The sequence below is a fragment of the Pituophis catenifer genome, unplaced genomic scaffold, assembly GCF_029215685.1.
Source record: "Pituophis catenifer annectens isolate HBS135680 unplaced genomic scaffold, rPitCat1.0.hap2 SCAF_3, whole genome shotgun sequence".
In the NCBI taxonomy this organism is placed as follows: domain Eukaryota; kingdom Metazoa; phylum Chordata; class Lepidosauria; order Squamata; family Colubridae; genus Pituophis; species Pituophis catenifer.
The window spans coordinates 45,524,765-45,546,872 of NW_027256883.1; the positions used below are offsets into that span (position 1 = coordinate 45,524,765).

A 22,108-nucleotide genomic window follows, 5' to 3' on the forward strand; every position below is an offset into this window, starting at 1 on the left:
GAAAGGTTGTAAAATGGGGCAAAACTCACTTAACAAATATCTCACTTAGCAACAGAAATTTTGGGCTCACTTGTGGTTGTAAGTTGAGGACTACTTGTACCTGATTAGTTACCCAAAATATCTAACCAACCTAATAAACATGACATCAAACTAAGTACCTAAATGTGTATTTCTAATTACCAATTCTGAGGTACCCCAATTCCCACAGTCCGCTAATAATGGTGATGTTTTTAATGTGTTTTATGTAAAGTATTGCCTTGCAGCATATGGTCTATTGTAGGTAACCCTGCTAACTTCCTGAACACTCAACTGGATACCTCTAAATCCAGAAAGGATATAAACAGTTAGTTTAATTATCAAGTTGCTATTAACACTGCCTTGTACAGAATTATTAGTCATACTGACTTAATATTGTGAATATCAGAAAGATTCACAAATCAAACAATCCAAGAAATGAGAAACAGAAATAAATTATTGCCGGGGGGGGCAGATACAGGAGGAAATCATAGTACTTAGTATTATGCAGTGCTCTGATTATTTCATAGAAAGACTTATTGTCTTTTTTCTAATGGTACCTTCTCTTGCTCTACATATGTGTTAATTTAACTTAGGTTTATTTGAAGCCTAAACCCAATCCAGAAATATGTTTAAAATAGTTACTAATTTCTGTTATATTTCTATTCCATGGCACTTCAGAACAAAGCAAAGTGTTGTTGTTAACTGTGCAGTTAAACATTATTGCTCTCCCCAAAACAAAACTGAAGGTGGGGTGGGGTGGATTCTGTAAATAGAAATAAATACATCTGAGTCATTCTTTAATATATTTCAATTAATGAGTAATGTGTTTGAGAAAAAAAGCCAAATTCAAATATTACTACTTAATATAAAGCAAAAAGAATAATCAAATCATGAACATGCATGCAGAGATTCCATTGTCTGCATTCTAAAATTCTCTTTAATTCCATGAAAATAAATAGAGCAAAACCCAAGGCTTAATAGAAACATAGAATAATAATGCAGGGACACAAAATGAAGCTGCTTACCATAATTATACTACTACAATGAAGATAGTTTACCAGCTAGTTTTTAAAGCAAGTAGAAATTTACTTGGTTTCAGGATAGGTTCAATTAGTAGAAATATCTTGTTAACTTAAACACTACAATCAATTTAATACTGGTCTAAGAGAACACAGCATTTTTTTAAATGAAACTCTCTTATTATAAAAGCAGTCTCAGTAATATAACATTTACAAAGTATTAGAAATCTACTATCTAACATTTCTAAATGTCATTTTTTAAAAAAGGAAAAACACTAATAAACATCTCATGTGAATTGTGCTGCACCCTAAGAATCTTATTCGGGTCTTAAAACTAATGTAAATTAATCATATAAAAGTAATGCTTAGGGGGGAAAAATGTGTTTTAGAAAAGCATAGTGACAGAGGTGTTGGTGAAAAGAATCTCATTTTTTTTCTAGACCAACAAGTCATAGTTTTTAAGTCTGTGAATTCTGCCATTCTATTTATAAGTTTCAGTAAATGGTTCTGTACTTAGAGACTTTTGAAAACAATTAAGAAAATCCCTGCCTGCAATAGTTAAGTTATGGATCACAATAAAACCATTTAGCTTTTAACTTCTAATTCAAGATACAAAGTATGCAAGGAAAATGGAACTATTCAAACAAGGGTAATTATCCTCCTTTTGTGCATTCTAATATATTACAATTTATTTAATGCAAATAAAAAAGAGTTCTGTAAAATCAAATAATTTAAATAAAAAAAAATTTTTTTTCAAAGGCAGTGATATTTTCTCCAGATATTTGAAATATTTCTACTAGTAGTTGGAAAATAGATACTTTATACTATAATGTAGTAACACATGTTTTTAAAGTATTTTAAAATGAAATTTGCCTAGGGGAAAACAATTGCTACTGAATTGGATACAGAGTTCCTTTTTATTAACATCAGACCAGACTTGACTCTCTCTCCCCCCTTGTAGATAGTAGTGATGTAAGGAAATTAGAAGCTTCAAAGGTTCACTTGATAAGATTCCTCAACAGCATTTTGAAACAGAGTTTCTTCATCCAATTGAAGATTCTAAATAACAAAGTAGCAGTGAATTAGAAACAAAACCTTTAAAATCAAGCTATTTTTCTTTAACACTCTGCATTATTACTTAGAAAATTGTAAAAATACAATTTCTTGTATGATTGGTTTTGTTTAGTTTTATCTTCATATTAAAAGCAGCAATAAGGCTTATTGTTAAATTCATTTACTCTGTTTCAATAATGATGTTAAAAATAAACTAAGTGAATTCCAAACACATAAGGAAAACTTCATTTGATTTTAGTGTATCCTGCCATTACTTAAAAGAATTCAAGGTATTTCCTAGTCCAAGTCTTCTTTTATAAATCTCTCTGTTCTTCTCTGAGAGGAGAGAGAAGAAATTTTAAGACATAAGATCTGACTTCCTGTACCTGGACAGGTTTTTTTGTATGGAAGGATCTCTATCTTCTCATTCCACAAGTTTACTGTTGTTTCTCTTTAATGTGCCACAATTGTTCTTAACTTATTACTCTCACAATACAATTTGCACCCTTTCCTTGATCAAAGGCCCTTTAGTCAATCATGCCCTAATTGCTTGCAGCTTGCCTATTATAATTTGATGTACACAGGGGTGCCTTTGAAGATCTCTAGAAGCTTTAACTGGTATAGAACCTAGAGCAGTGATGGGCATACCTTAGCATGCCCATGTAATATCTCTGCTTTTGTGAGCTGTACTGGTGGTTGATTTACTTCCAGATACAATTTAAGGTGCTAGTACTTGAGGGATTGCTTACCTACCATAGCATTTTTTAAAAAATTAGATTTGTCTTGATCCTTATATTCTTCAATTTTTTTGCTATTTCATATTCTTTAATTACTTGCATCTGAACTTAATGTCTTTATCTTGGCCTCCTTTCCTTTCATTTTAGGATTGACTTTGATTTTGGTTTTCTAGTTTTGATATTTTGCTCTTGTGCCACTGCTATACTGTAGGCAAGATGATTAGTCTGTTTAATAGGTGATACTTTAATTCTTGAAAGCACCTTATTCACATCCTTCATTATAGGTGCCGGGTCTTTTTGGACACTACTTTCAATTCAACCATTGTCTTTCTACTATCAATTCTGCACATGCCATAATTTTATCTTTTAATCTTTATGGGGGAGTGGGGCAGCTATTTCAGTGCTGGCCTGTACTGGTTCTATTATTATTATTTCTTCTAAGTTATCATTTCTGTAGTCCATATCTGCCGTTTCCTCTATATTTCCAATTGTTGTTATCTACAATTATATTCAGTCTTTGGGTCTTCCATTTTCATATTTTTTTGAATCTCTTCCAGTTATGCATCCCTGATATTTTATTTCTGGTAATGAATCTCCTTTGATCTGGTAATCATTGTTCAGTGATATTTGTGAAATTGTTATATTTGATATTTGATTCTAACAAGTAGAAAGTTGTGGAAGGAATATGAATTGAACAGACATCTCTTATTTTAAAAGTAGATATAGTGTTTCTGCTTTTAAAAGAGAAAATACTAGTTATATTCTTCCCATTAAGTTAAAAAGCCTTTACGAATGGGGGTAAGGGTGATGTTAAAAAGCAACTAGTCTGCACTAGTTCCAGTATCAATCCACCTTCGGCTGAGCTTGAAAAAACTAAGCAAAATCTGACCCACTTAGCACTTTAGAGGAAAATCCCAGGAAATCTCAGGAATATAGGCCTGGGGAAAAATTAATGCCAAACTATTTTTGAACTGTTGCCAGGAAAATAACACAGAAGTCTCTATGTAATCAATTTGGGTAAGCTTGAGTAGACATGTTTAAAAAATTTAATCACTCCCATCGAGATCTGCAATGTTACTATGGTATAATTTTTCCAAATCTAAATATTTTAAGTGCTCAGATATGTTTAATGAATGAAATGCAACGTCTGTGTGCTTTTTAAAGTTTGATCTATGCCAAATTTAAGGGGAAAAAGTGAAAATACTATTATTAATGAAAATGGAAAAGTTCTGTCAAAAAGAGGTAAAAAGTTTTTAAAGTATGGCATTTCATTCTTTTATTTTATACACCTTGCAATTAACATAATTTCAAATAAGTACTCTTCAGAAGGAAAAATCTTTTTTTTTACACATGTAATTACACTTTATAATTCACTACCCTGAGATGTGGTGCTGGCTACTATTTGGTTGGCTTCAAAAAAGGTTGCACCAATTCATGGAATGCTTGGGGATCGATGATATAATCTGGATGGCAATGTGACTGCCTCTGAAGGCCATCAACTGGGGGATAAGATATTTTTGCAGTTAGTTGGCCACTGTGAGAACAAATGCCTGGATTAGACAGGCCAGGATCCAATCCAGCAGTATGTTGCTTATATTCCTATGGCTGACTTTAACAGTAATAACAATAAAACAACAGAAATAATTAAAACTTGTATCCTTAAATATTAACTCTATTATACCATTTGAGCTAAGCCACAAGACCTTTTATTACTTTACACACAACAAGCTTTTTACACATGTACTCACTGCTGGGTCTACTTGATAAAGATGCTTGTCATTACAATGATCCAATAGAGTCTGCCTTGTGAAGTTACTTTCTTGACATAGAGGGCATTTGAAAGTAGGCTGCTCACTGAAATACAAACAGCAACAGAATAAAAAAATAAATAAAAAGTAGAGAAGCAGCATGCAATATGTACAAGGAACTCAATGGATGAAAAACAAGCACATAGGGCCATCTGCTGTTCACAGCAGATGACTAATTTAATATGCTTTTGCAATACTGACAACAGTCAGTTGTAATGATTGAATAACAGAGTTGGAAGGGATATTAGAGGTCTTCTAGTCCAACTATCTGCACAAGCAGGAGACTCTATACCATTTCAGACAAATGGCTATCCAATCTCTTAAAAGCCTCCACCACAATCTCTGAAGGCAACTGGTTCCACTGGTTAATTGTTGTCACTGCCGAGAAATTTCTCTTTAGTTCTAGGTGGTTTCTCTCCTTGATTAGCTTCTATCCATTGCTTCTTGATCTGCCTTCTGGTGCTTTGGAAAATAGGTTGACCACCTTTCTTTGTGGCAGCCCCTCAAATACTGGAACACTGTTATCATGTCATCCTTAATCCTTCTTTTTACTAGACTAGACATATCCAATTCCTGCAAGTGTTCATGTTTTAGCCCCCAGCTCCATAATCATCTTTGTTGCTCTTTTCTGCACTCTTTCCAGAGTCTCAACATCTTTTTTATATTGTGGTGACCAAAACTGGATGCAATATTCCAAGTGTGGTCTTATCAAGGTATTATAAAGCAGTACTAATACTTCACATGATCTTGATCTTTCCCTCTGTTAAGGCAGCCTAGGATTGCATTGGCTTTTTTAGCTGGCTCATATTTATGTGATTGTCAACTAGGACCCCAAGATCCCTCTCACAGTTAGTGCTTTTGAGCCATGTTCATCTAATCTGTACTTGAACATTCGGTTTTTCTTGACTAAGTGTAAAATTTTACCTTTCTCTCAATTGAATTTCATTTTGTTAGGACTCAGTGTTCAAGTCAGTCAAAATCCTTCTGGATCTTAAGACTATCTTCTGGGGTGTTGGCTATTCCTGCCAACTTTGTGTCATTTGCAAATTTAATGAGTTCCCCTTCTACTCCCTGATCTAAATTGTTTATGAAGATATTAAAGAGAACTGGGCCTAAAATGGAACCTTGAGGTTCTCCACTGCTTCCCTCTATACAGATGTAGTTCCATTAAGGAGCGCCTTGTTAGCCAGTTACGAATCCATCTGATGGTGATGCTGTCTATCCCACATTTTTTAACTTACCCACAAAGTAGGTTGTGGTCTCCTCTGTGAAATGCCTTACTGAAATCCAAGTATACTATATCCACAGCATTTTGCTGGTCCATTAATTTAGTAACTTTGTCAAAGAATGAAATAATGTTGGCTTCTGATTTACTTGCTTCTAGGTGTTCACAGATCTATTATCTTTTCCAGGTCCTTCCTAGGTATTGAGAGGCCAGGCCGACTGGTCTGTAGTTTCCTGGATCTTTTTCCCCCCACTTTTTTTGAAAATGGAAACTACAGCAGTTCTTTTCCAGTCCTCTGATAATTCCCCCATGATCCAGGATCTTTGAAAGACATGGTTCAATGGTTCCAATATCATGTCTGTCAACTCATTCAGAACTCTGGGATGTAATCCATCTGGTGCTGGTGATTTGAACTCGTCTGGAGGTATATAGATGTTCTCTTACCATTTTCTTGCCTATTTTAATTTATATTCCTAGTCTGTCTTTTATGGTTCTGTTTTGGGTAGGTTATGCTATTTTTTCCTTTTGCATGAAGAGAGATGCAAAGAAGGAATTAAGCAGCTCTGCTTTCTCCCTCTGCTTATCACTTCCTTGCCATCTTGATAAAGACACCACCTCTGACTAGTAGCAGGGATGAGAGTATCCCTCTGTTGCTTCCATAATTTCAGGCAATTCATAAACACCTGGGTGTTTCTTTTCTCAGAGTGGGGTGCCCAAAGGCTTGCTGACAATTTATTCTCCTACCAATGACTAGGGCCAGCACTTTTTCCCTTACGATCGAGTTCTTCCAGGAAGAGTCTGCTCTTCCTGGGGGAAAGAAGGTATAGCTTTCTCATTATTCTGGCTTCTATGATCAATGATGTAGAATAATTTTATTATTACAAAATTGGCACATATTGCAATAGTTATTTGTTTACTACTTTCTACAATACTTTAAAAATTAACAGTTCACACAAATGTGTTTTAGCTTTCATATTATTTTGGAATATATTTCTGTTAAGTCCACTCACTTTCTACTCATAAAAACCAATAGTTATTAATAAGCAGGGTTGTTCCTACCTTGCAGGTTCTTCAGGAACATGTAGATTAGAGTTTTCTCCCATTTCCGAAGTAGAAGAATCACTCCCAAAACTGAGTGAGAATTTATTTTACAGTAAATAAAAAAATCTTAATAGTTATGATTATTAGTTAAATCCCTCTATCTTTGATTGATAATTGGCATCTCTAAATTTGATAAACAAAATTCCTTTGAATAAAATATGTGCATATTTCTTCCATATTCTCTCTCTCTCTCTCTCTCTCTCTATGTATGTATATGTGTATGTATTTATATATAGATACACACATTTATAATTGGAGGGAGAAACAGAAATAGAAATCAAGGAGCAAGCATTTTTTTCCTATGAACTGTTAAAAAAATACTAGTGAAAATGCTCTCAAGGTACACTACACTTCAGTTGTTTAAGTGGATGTGCTTTTCAACTCCCCACTGTAGACTACAGAACTTGGGCTTCAGGTGGTTTTCCAAATACTAACTAGATTTGTCCTTGCTTCCCTGTTTACAACTTCACACAAGACCTCCAGGACTTGCTGCCACTTTTACCATTGATTTATGGTTACAAATTTCCCTCTAATACATTTAATATTAATTATAACTATATTTATGTATGTGATTAAAGCTTAAAATAGTTATGCCTTCTTATCAGTCTATAGCAGGGGTGTCAAACTCAAAGCCCGCGGCTGTTGGCAGCAGCAGCCACCTAATGATTACCCCCTCCCCAACCAGCCAGCCTGCACCACCTGACCTGCTCCCTGTCTGGCCAGCCTGCGCAAAGCCTCGCCATTCTCCTCCTCCTCGTTGTTCTCCCTGTCCAAGCAGCAGCAGGCTCTGCAGGACAGGGTCTCATTCCTGCCCCAGCACAGTGAACTCTGGCTGGCTGGACACTGGTGTGAAGGGCCTGGCCCTGCAGTGCTTCTTTGCTCAGTTGAAGGCTTCGTTCAGCCTTCAAACAGTAAGGCTGGCAGTGGAATCGGAAGGGTGCAGGAACCAATGCTGTCCGTGGCCCTGGTGCACTGCTCACTTACTTGGGCCAGCCTTACTGTTGAAGGCTGAACAAAGCCTTCAACCGAGCAAGGAAGCACTGTGGGGCCAGGCCCTTCATACCCACGTCCAGCCCGCCAGAGTTCATTGCACTGGGGCAGGAATGAGACCCTGTCCCGCGGAGCCCACTGCCATTTAGGCAGGGAGAATGACAAGAACAAGAACGGCGAGGCTTTGTGCCAGCTGGCAGGGAGGTCAGGTGGTGCAGGCTGGCTGATTGGGGAGGGGGCAATCATTAGGTGGCTGCCGCTGTCAGCAGCTTAAATGCCCCAACTGAAGCTGAAGTTTGCCACACCAGGGAGAAATGAGAGGCCCTGCTGTCCCGCAGAGCCTGTGATGCTTGAGTGGGGAGGATGAGGAAAAAAACGGCTGCTCAGTTGACTCTTCCCCCCCACCCGCTGCTGCCAGCAGCTTGAATGCCCCAACTAAAGCAGGGATAATGTGCTCACTCTGTAATACACACACAGAGTTTGGAGAGCCCCCCCTCTCTGCCTCTGTCTCGCTGCGGTGGTAGTTGCAGCACTTCAGTGCCTGGTTGGCAGGATGCTCAGGTAAACTGGTGGGGGCATGGGAGGACAGCTCCACACATCCCCAGCCTTGCTTCATACTCCACCATCATCCCGCTCGCTGCTCAGGTGGCTCCTGTTGCCTGTGCTGCTGCAGCAGCTTGGGTGCCCTGTATAGATCAGTCTCTCTCCCATACACACACACAAAATTGGATTATTCTCTTGCCCTCTCTCTCTCTCTCTCTCTCTCTCTCTCTCTCTCTCTCTCTCTCTCTCTCTCTCTCTCTCGTCATTTGCATGCAAGCATGCTCCGTGGGACAAGGAGGTCTCATTAAGTAGTTAAGTGGAAAGTAGTTGGGGGGGGGGGAAGGGAGAAGCTGGAGACTGGCAAACACTTTTCACGCCGAGAATGAACATTTCTGGGTCCCTGACTCTGCAAAAGAGGATGGGTGCCTGAATCTGTGTGGTATTATAGCACCCAGGAGCATCCATTCTTGGCACAAAAAGCATTTCCCAGCCAACTTTCCTCTCCCTTCCTCAAAGCAAAGATAAAGAAATAGAGAAACAAAGAGAGGAGACAGATGTTTGCAAGGTAAGTGAGTCCTTGTGACAGGAAGGGAGGGAGAAGCATGAGGTATCTTAGTGGGCCGGGAAGGCCTTGAGGGCCTGTTCTATCACTAGGAAGGAAGGAAGGAAGGAAGGAAGATTATAATGACAGTGAGGGTAAATCCTGCCTTAGCACTTGGCCACCAGCAGCCCTGCTGCCTTTTGTCATCTCCTTGTCCCCTCCTGACCTCTCCTGGTGGTCTCCCATTCTATCACTGAGGATGCTTTAGTTACAAAGTCAGGTCTCCTCATAAGGAGATGGAGTGGGCCTCCCTCTGACCCACACACATTGCCCTCCCGCATACACCATGAGCAACCTGGCCAAGGAGAGTGAGCAAAGCAGCAGTGGGAGCTGACCATGCCCACCCCGGCCTCCGAAGTCAACCACAATCCTGATGCGGCCCTCAATGAAATTGAGTTTGACATCCCTGGTCAATAGGGAACATATAAATATGAATTAAACACTGCATTCAACAATTTTTTCAATAAAATTAGTGATATATTCAAAATAAGGAATAGTTATCTTTTAAGTTTCTCCTGAAGATTAGTTCAGAAATAAAGATATTTTTAAATTTAGAGGAAAGGAAGAGAAAAAGGCTAAAGACTGAGCAAAAGACAGCAGCATGTGCATTCTCATTAATCAACTAAAGTGACTTACTAAATTATGAAAACATGGTCTGTGCCTAGTCAATATACCCACCCCCTCCAAAAACCCAATCCAAACAAACCAGAGGTCGGTCTTTAATTTCTAAATTACAAATTTTAATTGTAATAAAGGACACTATCTTGACATAATTTAAATTTACAAGTGGAAACTTGACATAGATAACTTTGATAACAGGTTGAAACATCTGTTTGCTCAGATTTAATACACCTCTCACCATGTCAAGCAAAAAAATATAAACCTATATCTGCATTTTAGCATAAAATTAAGTAATAAATACTGTAAAAGTCAGTTGCTATAGAAGAAAATGGAGATAACCTCAATGTAGAATGCATTAATTATTAAAAGACAGTAAATGACAAAGAACTTGTGAGGAGGAAACTCAAACCACTCCCAACTTGATTCTGTTTGGCATGATTCTGGCAACGTTAGGCCCAAGCAACCAGAACAGCTCCAAGAAAGTTTGCATAGTTTTATTTAGTGGTGATCACCAGTTTACAAGAATCTCGCCCGAATGTTTCCCTTCTATTGGGAAATGGCAAGGCAAACCTAAGTGTTTGACCTCAAATGTTTCTTCCCATGAATGAACTGTAAACTGCAATGCCTTTTAAATCTCACCCACCCACCATGAGGCTTCCTCTCCTTCAGCCACAGGCAGGCTTTCAGGATTGTTATTATATCTTACAACAGTAAAGTGATACCAAGTTTCCCCGAAAATAAGACCAGTCTTATTTTCTTTTCAGCCTCCAAATAAGCACTAGGTCTTATTTTCAGGGGATGTCTTACCAGTTTACCTTAGGACCACCGTAGCCATGCCTCCCATGCCCTGACACCTATTGCACTGCTTCCTGACTTCTGCACCTGCTAGCGGCAGACACCGTGTGGCTGTCACGCTAGTGCTGCCACTCATGGCAGATGCCATGAGGCTTGTTGCGCCAGGGCCATTGCTGACGGCAGGAGTCTGCATGGTGCGTTGTGCCACTGCACGAGCAGTGTCACTAGCATCACAAGCCACATGGCATGCGAGGCTGCAGAAATTGGGCACCGGCGCGACAGGTGTCAGAGCGTGGGAGGCCTTGCTGCAGTGGTCCTAAGGTAAGCGGGTGCGGGACATGTGGAGCAGCTCCACCCTCTACCCCATCCTAGCTTGATTTTTACACCTGCACCTTGCCCCACCTCATACAACCAGATGGTGGGTGGGGCTTAACTAGGGCTTATTTTTGGGGTAGGTCTTACATTAGTTGCAGGTGTGAAAACCAGGCTAGGGCTTTCGGGGTCATGTTTTTGGGGAAACATGGTATTCCTGAAAACCTTGCTCTGTTTATTTCATGATCTGGCTGACTGAGACCGCTGACAGTAGCTCTTATCTCCATTCAAACTTTTAAGAAGTTTGAATGGAGATAAGAGAAATGCATTTTAAGAAAACAAATACTGATGCAGTTATACTCAGATATTGAACAATACATTGACATAGAGCTTCTTCTTGGTTTTGGCTCAAATATCTTTTTAAAAGTACTTTTATATTAAAAAGTCAGTTTTATGAGCCATATAGATAGTAGAATATTAAATATTTTAAAACATATCACTACTTCAATAGAACAAAACACTGAATTACATAAGGAAATGTTTAGAATTTTATTTCATAGTGGAACCAAAGTTCCAAAGTTTAGATGTATTTCAGCCTTGTTCTAATCACATTGGAAATACCATTAAATGCACAATTCTGTATTTCAGCCATCATCATGATGAAAAGTCTGTACTATAAACAGTACCCATTAATGTTTATAGTACAGAGTTACTGTACTATAAAGCATTAAAATTTGGTTTGGATATTCTTTGGAAAAAATATAAAATTAACTACACATCACCTGTTTCCCGTTGAATCTTGAGATATGTCTAAGTTTGGAATTATAGAAGGAACACCATATTCATCTTGATACCTCTTACATGATTTATAATGCTGTCTCATACGAGAGAATCTAATCTGTAAAAGATGTATTTCATTTAGATTTTTAAATACTGGTATAAAAAATACTTCAGAAAGCCAGTTTAGTGATATGATATCTGGGAGAGACTAACAGCTGGGAGACTACTAGTTCTAATCCTCTCTTTGTCATAAGAGCTGGCTGGGAGACTTTGGGCCAGCTTCTCTCAGCACAATACACCAAATATGGTTATTGTTGTGAGGAAAAAAGAAATCAGGAATATTAGATATGTGTCCTTCTTGAGCCAACCAAAAATAAAGGAGGAATACTAAAAATAATAACCTCAAAGGGTAGATAAATCAAATATCTAAGGCAATTTTAGGGTGCATTCTAATGAGTCTATCTGCTTTTAAGCAGGATAATGCTGATAGATTGGATGGGCCTTCTTCCCAGACTTATTCTACAAGTTTGGAAGATCCTCTGGATTAATTATGAGTATGTTTGCAGCAACAATTATCCACTTTTAAAACTGACTATTTTCCATTTACTGTACCTGTTTTTCACAGCATCTACAACTCCCCACCAACTTCTTCATGTTGTTTTCCACATCTAAGGCTCTGTTGGGACGTGCTTTTTCTTTTCTGGTTACAATGCCTCGACATAATGGACAGTGTGGTCCACCTTCTTTCATAGCCATTAAGAAACACTTCCTGCAAAATCTTAATCAAATATATTTGGCAGTGAATGAACAGACAAATAGCAAATCAGAGTCAAAGTACATGCTGTAAGGCAAATCATTATCCAAATTTTATATATACTGTGATGATACCTAGATTAATGGAGGCTAAGTAGGAATTATGTTGTAAAAACCATTAAAGTGTTATTAAAATGTGAAAGGGGAATAAGTAGATTCTGGAAGGACAAGAACTCAATGGCTATTCATCATAATTAGAAACAGAACATACATCAGCTCCACTAGGTAGATCAGATCAGAAAATCAACTATTTTTTTAATTGAAATTAATTTTACTTTTATTAAAATTGGCTATAACAGAACCTGTGCTGTATCTGTTGCTCCTTCTTATATTTCAAGCCTGACTGTGATGTATCTTTTGCTCCTTCTTATATTTCGGTAAATTACAGGGTTGTTTGCCTGAGTTGTTCCAGAATGTTATTTTGTAGTTCTGGATTTTTAAAAAAATGTTTCAGTCCTTTTTTGCCTAGGTAATGTTCTTACATATTCTGGAAAAAGGGCAATATTACTGCCATAGATGTATTCTTACAATAGAAAGAAACAGTGGGAGGGAAAGAAACAAAACACTGAAAAATGGGTTAGTCAGATACTCACATATGTTGACAAATGGAAATCCTGACAGGTGTTTTGAACACATCTTGGCAGACAGGACAATAATAATCATCTTCATTGAAACAAATTGTGGCAGGTTCCTCATTCATGACAGCAAACTGTGGTATTTCTGAAAGAAGAAAAATTAACATCTGAAGTATCACTTTAACTCTAGTGGCATTGACAAAATTGCCATCAATCAATTGCAAAAGGCAAGGATACCTTTAGCACCATCAAACAATGTTTGCCTATCTCAGGTCCTTGGAAAGGAGTTGGACAAAATGCCAAATCCAGTCTAAACATCTGGCTGTGTGCACCAATCATAATCATAATACTACAACTATGCTAGATGAAATACTAGATGTAATACTAATATTAAAGTACTATTTTTAATAATACACACAGTGCTCTGTATAACACCACCCTGGATTAACAGAAAGACAGAGGCAATGCATAAAACTGCAATTAACTGATCATGAGTAATGAATTGGGGGAACATAATATTCTCAAAGTCATTTGCAATGTGAGAACTTATAGCTCTCCTACGATTGTATGACCACAGCAATAGTAGTTTGGCACAGCTTATCCACCATGAAACTGGACTTCTTTTGCCTCTGCTCTGGAATTTGGAGAAAGAATGGACATCTTCAACAGCCTGAAACTCCATCTCTTTCAAATTTCTTTTCTAGGCTTCCATTCCACTTGAAATCTATTGTTTTTACAAACCCTTTGCACAGGTTTCAGTCACTGTACTTGCAGCCTTGCATTCTGTCAGCCACAGGCTTTTTTAGGGCTACGTCCTTAACATTTGCCTTTTTCTATATTCTCTTGCCATTTAATAAACAGTTGCCTGGATTTTGGGAGACCAAAAATCTTAGTCTGTAACTCACATTGGTTGGGCCTAAACCCATAAAGTGAAACTTTCTCTAGTTTATTAAAAGTAAACAGGGCTGGGCTTGGCCCTGTGATCTTGGAAACTTTGCTCTCTCTGTAGGGCGGCTTATCTGTGTTGCTAAAATGTTTTAATGAATGTTGACTTTCCTTCCCGTTTTGGAATTTGACTGAGAAACTTCCTAAATCGAAAAAATGGCTTTTAAAAATAAATTTAAAACACACACACACACACAAAACGGAAGCTCCTGTCACGCTACCGAAAGGCAAGAGGCGCGCGAGCGTGAAGAGGAATCTCGCCTGCGTGGCGCGCGCGGAAGCCTCAGGAGCGGGATGCTGAGCCACGCGCCCGAAGCCTCCCTCGCGCTTCTCAGGTCTCGGTCAGGCAAATCCTCCCTGAAGGCTGCCCGCCCTGAGCCTCCAAGAGCTACCGCCACTACCTGTCGAGAGAACGGGAGGGTCTATCGCAGGCCTCGGGAGTGGGCCGGGATCTTCAAGGCTCCCTGGGGCCAAACCGGTCAAAACACCACCGCTCTCCATAGCTGTTAGGCCGCCGCAGCGGCGGCCTAGTCCCAAGAGGCGGTGCCAGGTTGCCATGGCAATAACTCCCCCCTCCCATCTTGCGGGAATTGTTATTGAACAAGAGTAGGTGTCGCTGCCTCTCTCGGCCCCCACGAGGGGAGGCGGGAAAGCTGCCTTTCTCGCTCCTCAGCCCTTCTCACGTGTGAACTAACTGGCCCGGAGTTAAGCTTGTGGGTCTAATAGCGAAGCCAAAGAGCTTCGTGATCCGCTTCCTCGGGACGGAGGTGCAAGAACCGGCCTTAGGACGCCGTCAGACAAGAAGCGCCCTTCGAACGTTGGTTCTTTTCCCGCCTTCGCCTCAGCAGCGATTCTCTGCTCCCCCACACCCCCTCCGTCCTCCCGACACACACACCCTCCCAGACCGCAGCCCGGCGGGCCTCTTTATTTGCGAGGAATCCCTAGTGAAGCTACTGAAACGAACCATGATTCCTGAGCGTTCGGCGAATAAGGCTCCTCTTTACGGCAAAACTCGCAGAGGTGGTGGTTTGGCCCACTGGGAGCCTTGCAGATCCCGGCCCAGTTAGGAAACTTTTCTTCAAACTTTTGTCTTCTGTCTGTTTCCTTGAGGTGGCCGTGGAGCGTAGGACTGCATTTCTTTACTGGGCTTTACTGAAGAGAAGTTGGAAGTACCAGCCGCTGCTCACGCTTCACTCGATCTCTTTTGTTTTAACTCTTTTACCACCCATTCATGGATACGCGCGTTTTAGATGCTAAGTGAAGCGGCTTTTTCTGCCGGGTTAATCGACCTTTTTCGTCTCTTTTTTTTCCCCCTCCCAGCACGCCTCCTGTACGTTTTAATAGATGGACCTTGCTTTACCTGCTGCAACTTTTATTACGTGGTTGTTAAGAGAACGGTCCTACGGGCTGGAAGATTTGGAAAGCCCAAGCCACCCAGGTCAATCAATCCTTTCCGTTTCTTTTCTGGGTTAACCTTATTAAGAGAACACGAGATTTTCTCCTATTGTTACGTCGGCGATTTCTACTCAAAGCAGCGAGGCTCTGCGTAAACGTCAAAAGAACTCTGGTTTATTATAGGTAAGGTCGGCGTTTTTAAAAAGGCGACCCCTGTCGTCCCTCGCTTGTCATAGCACGGTATGGAGCATTGCGACCGGCTTCTCTTAACTGCGGTTTGCACCGTAAATTGGCTTAGCAGCCTTATGGCTTAAACCAGTGTTTCTCAACCTTGGTAGCTTGAAGATGGGTGGACTTCAACTCCCAGCAGCACTGGCTGGGGGATTCTGGGAGTTGAAGTCCACCCATCTTCAAGCTTCCAAGGTTGAGAAACACTGGCTTAAGCTCTAGGCAAGCCGGCTGCAGCCTAGAGCAGGGGTCTCCAACCTTGGCAACTTTAAGGCTTGTGGACTTCAACTCCCAGAATTCCTCAGCCAGAAGTTGCTAAGGTTGGAGACCCCTAGCCTAGAGAGCCATCAAGTCACCCTCCCAAGCTATGGCAAATGAGAGAGAGCTACAAGCAAGTCAAATGTCCAGTGTTAGTGTAATAAAGATATACGGAGGCTATGTGTTTTTGTTTGTATCTCTTTTTGAATAGTACTAAAGAGCCAGGACATAGTTGACAGGATATGACATTAAATCCAAAGAGTAAATTACTTATTTGCATCAGTGCATGCCAGGTAACATAATAGAATTCTTTACTGGCCAAGTGTAATTAGACACACAAGGAATTTGTTTCTGGTGCCTAAACTCTCAATGTATGTAATGGTAAGGAACAAAGTTATAATCATCAGATGAAATACCCTGTTTTCCCCAAAATAAGACATCCCCTGATAATAAGCCCAATTGGGCTTTTGAGTGCATGGTAATAAGGCCAAGCGTTTATTTCAGGGTTTAAAAAAATATAAGACAGGGTCTTATTTTTGGGGAAACATGGTAGGTAATAGGGAAGATGAGAATAATGATGGATAGTTTGACGTGTTGTGGGAATTAGTTGTTTAGTAGAGTGGTGGCATGGGAGGGGGGAACTGTCCTTTTGTCTAGTAGTTCTGACTTGCAGTGCCCTGTAGCATCATTTTGAGGGTAGAAATTGAAACCGTTTATGTCCAGGATGCGAGGGATCTAGATATTTTCACAGCCGTCTTTCTGGCTTGTGCAACATGATTTTGTAGAAGAAAAACTGCTTAAAGGGGTGGGAAGGATAGTTATCAAAACTTGAACTGAAAATGTTGCCTTTAATAGTAAGTTACACCAAAGCATTGGATGAAAGGTAATTTTCTTAATTACCTTTGTGGTGACTTTGGGTTCAATAGTCTATCTTATAAATTCTTTACAGTTCAGAAAATAGACACTGATTACAATCCTAGATCTTTTATTCCGTTTACTTCCCTTTATATACATAAATATATATTTTCTCTTTAAAACCAGAGCAGATCTGAACAGAATGTCTGCCTTATAACTAGACTAGGCTCATACAATAGATTAATCTGAAACCAAACTATGTTAAAGTTTATTGTAATGTGTAACACAACTAGGTTGTGATAGAAAGTCTTTTGCTTAGTCATGGTTTTTCTCATTCATAGGATTTTATAAGGTAATTATGCACTATCAAGTTGCTTTGACTCCTAGTGATCATGTAGATATATTTTCCCTGTTTTTCTCTCCATCTGAATTTTTCCAGTAAAAATACAAGGGTGATTTAACATTGCCATATTATTTTAGGGGATACAAAATGGTAATACCTTCCTATTTTCCAGTTATTTTTTTTCCTTTACAAAAGGAGAGAAAAATGAAGTTGAAATAACTGAAAAATATTAAATCAACTGCAGGAAGAGTCACTTTTGGAAACTCAGCTTCTGAGTTTAAAGGTTTCATGTTTCTGACAGATTTTATTATTTTTTATAATAATTTTTTTTATTTTTTTAAATTTATTTGCTGCCCATCTCATTTCAAAGTGACTCTGGGATGACTATGATATTCATATGAAATTATGCTGAATTACCATGCATGTTTACAAATAAATGAAAAATACGTCTGAATCTTCTCAAAAATCTTCCTGTACTTATGTTTCTTATTTTTATGCATTTAACTAAAAAGATATGTAAGATGTTCAAGCTTGCTTTAGAAATGACCAGGGACCACGAGACATTGTTGATCTATATGGGTAACTGAAAAAGCCAAACATCAAAAAGAGGTCAGTACAATATGTGATTATAGATTGGCATCTGATTGTCGATTATGTCAAATTGTGCAAAGTGCTTATAAAAATAGGAATCACAACATCTCATTATCTTCATGAGAAACACATACAAGTCAGGAAGCCATAGTACAGACAGAACATGGTAAAGAGACACCTCCAGGTTTGCAAAGGAGTGAGATAAGACTGCATGTTTACCCCTTACTTATTCAACTTATATGTTGAAAGATATTAAGGGAAATTGGATTTGAAGTTTAGCATGGTTTTAAAATTGGAAGAAGTGGTTACCTACACTATGCCACTAATACTACCATGATAACTGAAAATGCAAATGATCTGCAAGCTCTAGTAATAAAGCAGAGAAAAAAAGGGCCCTGAAATTACATCTTTACATCTAAAGACAATCAAACAAATGGCAACAGATATAATAAACAGCCTTAGAATCAAGATATTGGTGATAGTTTTTGCCTTTTAGGATTAACCATCAACAGTAAAGAAAGAAGTACCACTAGTCAAGAAATATACCATAGACTAACATTTGGAAGAGCAACCATGAAAGAAAAGATATTCAAATGCTTCAATGCTTAAAAATACAGAATAGTGCAGTAATGGTATTCCCTATGACACAACATGAAAATAAAACTTGGACTTTAAATAAACAAGATTTAAAGAATATTGGGAAGAATATTGATTCTTTTGAATTTTGCTCTTGAAGAAGACAAGAATATTGTGGACAGCTAGGAAACAAGCAAATGAAAACAAACAAATTTGTTAAACAATTCACCCCATAGTTCCCACACAAGGCTCACATTCTACTTTGTACACATTATGCAAATCCCTAGCTGTCTGGATAAGACTCTAATACTGGGAAAGATGATAGGAAAGAAATTAGGACCAGCAACTTGTTCATTAAGCAAAGTGATCACTAAGTAAAACTGCGACACTGATTATAATCTTACTTCAGTTTCCTTTGCATCATAGATCTCTGGAGGTTGTAGATGTGAGGACTGGTCACAGTTACTTTTTCATCAACAGTGTAACTGCAAAATGTTGCTGTGCAAGGCACTCACTAAACAATATTTATAGCAAATTTTTTATTCGTAGTCTTAGCATATAGAAACTGTTCGTTGTCTTCAGTTTATTGCTAACTTATTTATTTGATTTTTAACCTGCTATAAAAATAATTATAAGTATCTCAAGACAGCAAACATACATAATATTCCTATTTTTCTCACAACCACCTGTGAAGTGAGCTGGGCTGAGAAATAATGACTGACCAAAGTAGGTTTCTTCTTTTACATAAAATATATATACATATATGTATATACATATATACAAAACATCACAGTTAAAAAATAAAGTTAAAATAATTTATAAATTATTTATGCATGCGTTATGTTATTTTTAATTTTGTGACATGGTCTTGAGGGAAACAATTATGAGATAAAATATGGTTTAAAAATACTATTCCTTCTCTCTGGAACATTGTGCCATTCCCCACCCAAGCAAGATCTCAACCCACCCTTTTGGCCTTCCAAAAGGGTCAGAATATCTGCTTCTCCCAACTGGCCTGGGCCTGCAGTGGAGTTGTATCATTCTGGAAGAGCCTAATGATGGTTAAAGAAGACTCCACTTCCTCCCCCTTTGCATCTTGCTCCCTTCCTCTCCATCTTGGTCAATTTAAATTTAATTCTTCCATTGTTTTAATGTTTTATATTTGGCATTTTGTTTGATTGATTTACGCCACCAAGAGTCGCCTTTGGCAAGATGGGCAGCATATAAGTTAAATGAATGAATAAATAAATAAATAAATGTAAGGCTACTTAAAAATATAATTAAATTGAACAGTTCTAGGCAAGGCCCTGACAGATCTTGCTAGCAATTAAAGAAAACCTGATGACATTACAATACAAGAGAGTACTGAATTCTGATGAGTTAGGAGGTAATTTAATGTAAAGAGTTAGCGCAAGCTTAAAGCTGAGATAATAAAGGGTGTAGTTAAAATTCATATCACAGTTCATGGTAACACTGTCAATAGAAAAAGTACATTACTTGTTTCAATAGCTCTTGATTTGTAGTGACAAAGGTGTTCATGGTATAGAATTTCCTGGAATCTACCTTCCAGAATTAGAATTTGTAAAGCATTGCAGTGGGCAAGTGTGAGAACTCTCTGAAATGTTAGTGCAGTAGATTGAGATGTCTGACAGGTTTATATGTAATGACATCACACCCCATTGTGATAAAAACTGAGGGTAGAAGCCATAATAATGCAGCTTATGCCAGCTTATGCTCTTTTCCATTTTGTAATTAAAAAGTCATCTAACACAACTGGAACTAAGTTGCATGAAGTTATTAGGTTTAGCCACAATTGAAGATGCTGCTTCATGCATTGGCTTCAACTTTAAGAAACTTCAACTGCTTCTATATGAAGAGCAGCATTGTAATAGTTTTTTATTGCTTGATTAGTCTTAAAGCTTTATCAATAAAATAAAGTAAAATATAGTAGTCTAATTCTGGAGTAAGATAGGAGGAAATAGTGTGATAAAATACTTCTGTATTATCGCAAGGAGTCAATAATTAGTCTCCCTTACAGGGTACCCCAATTTGTTCAGTGGGTCAGGTTCTTGGGACCACTGTCTTAGTTATAAATATATGACAATCTGTGGTTCAGATCCCAGGGGGCTATTTCTAGGAGGGATGATTTTTTAAATATTTAATGTGGGCATATAATTGACAGTCAAAGTATGAGATATATTTTCAGTGGTTGTGATACCTCATATGCAGCTTCTCTCCTAACATGGTAAATGGGGAAAATGCCCAATTTGACCATGGAGTCTAACAACTCAAAGCTTGCTCTAGAATAGGCCCTTAAATTTTGTGTCAGATCCAATGACATCTTTTTTTTAGGTTGAAAAGTAATTATACTCTTGGCCACCAGACTAGAGATCTATTTTTAGCCAATAATTCCATGTTGATTGAAATACTAATATCTAAGACTGTTTAAAAACTTCCCTACCTGGCAGGCCCTTAAGAGTAGATATGTTGTGAAATAAGTGGAAAGTTGGCTGATCCAGGACTTGGCTTGGGCCTTTCTTATCTGTTCTGTTAAGCATATTTTGGGAACTCTATCAGGGTCCATTGAAGGGATCCTCTGCCAGTATGTGAAAAATTTTAATTATCAAGTGACTATGTAAGGTATGGATACCTGTTTCCGCTCAAAGTGCAGGGGCAGATGTGTTCTTGTCTGTTCCCAGTACAAATCTTAAAAAACAGGCATGAACTTCTTCAAGTGGGGTAGCTTTATTAAGGCCCCACAATTCTGCACATTGGTCATTGAGGCTATTTTTGCCCATAATACTTTCAGTATAGGAGTAAAAGTACATGGATAATGTAGTTAAATACTTCGTATAATCTTTTAGTATCGGCCCCGTTCCTCAAACTTTTTTTGAAAAACAATGTAACTCAAGTGCTGGTAAAAATCACTAAGTAGGTAAAAGAATTCACTTATTCCACAGATTCCCCATTTATCTATCAGCTATATTTCACACTTTTTCTGCTAAATACCATCACTTTAAATTTGGTTTTATTGCTGTTTAAAGAATTAAGAGCACAGTAGGTATTTAGCTTTTGTAGCAGTCTTCTGAGATGGATTTGGGAATCTGCCATTACAATCATGTCATCAACATGTAAAAGGATATTAATAAATTTATCATGGATCTTTGGTATATGAGTGTCTGCAGCATATAGGTAAATCATTGACACAGAAATTAAAAGTCATGTTCCTTCAATAAACTTGATATCATTTTCCAGAAGAAAACTGAATTTGTTCCTTTCACTGAAACTTGCAGATCTGACCATATTTTAATTCTATAGAAGGCTTTTTTAAAAGGCTATCACATTTTTTTGTAGTCATACTTGATTTTTAGCATTTTAGCATGTTTTTTTGTGGTAGGGTGTCCCAGGGGCCTGGCACATTGCAGCTCTTAGTAATTTTCTGGTATGTAAACAGAACCAAATCAATATAAATGTATTTGTTGATGGTTTCTAGTAGGAAGTTTGTCTATTAAAATTTTTCTCAGCATATGACACAGATACATGTATTGGGTCAGGATTTTATCTGAACCTTGGGTAATACAGGAAATTGACTCTCTCCAGGTCTGGGCCTGTTCTGAGTTTAGAAAGATAGCTAATGTCTTGTTTTCAAACTTGACTCGGTTAAGCTTTCTGTTCTGCCTCACTTCAAGATTAGTTAATATACTCTTAACATGAGACATGTATAACCTAGTATCAGATCTGCCTTGGAAATAGACTTTGTTAATGATTGCTATCCTCCCTCACATGAGCTTCAATATCTGAAAACAACTCTTTGTTTCATCTAGAACACTGCTGGAGTTTCCTGAGTGGAATGTAAAAGGATATATAGTGTAAAACACCAGGTTCTTTACCACCTAAAATGTGGAGGTTACATTTATAAATCAAGA

At 38.2% G+C, this 22,108-nt stretch overlaps 1 protein-coding gene across 1 annotated transcript; it reads right to left on the reverse strand.

Moving 5' to 3' along the window:
* Positions 1–1,022: 1,022 nt before the first annotated feature.
* Positions 1,023–15,071, reverse strand: RNF138 (ring finger protein 138). Its single transcript, XM_070942324.1, is given in 8 exon segments — positions 1,023–2,096; positions 4,576–4,681; positions 6,920–6,991; positions 11,606–11,721; positions 12,216–12,381; positions 13,010–13,136; positions 14,901–15,030; positions 15,033–15,071. Coding segments are annotated over 8 exon segments (825 nt in total). The 3' UTR covers positions 1,023–2,027.
* Between the last annotated feature and the right edge of the window lie 7,037 nt (positions 15,072–22,108).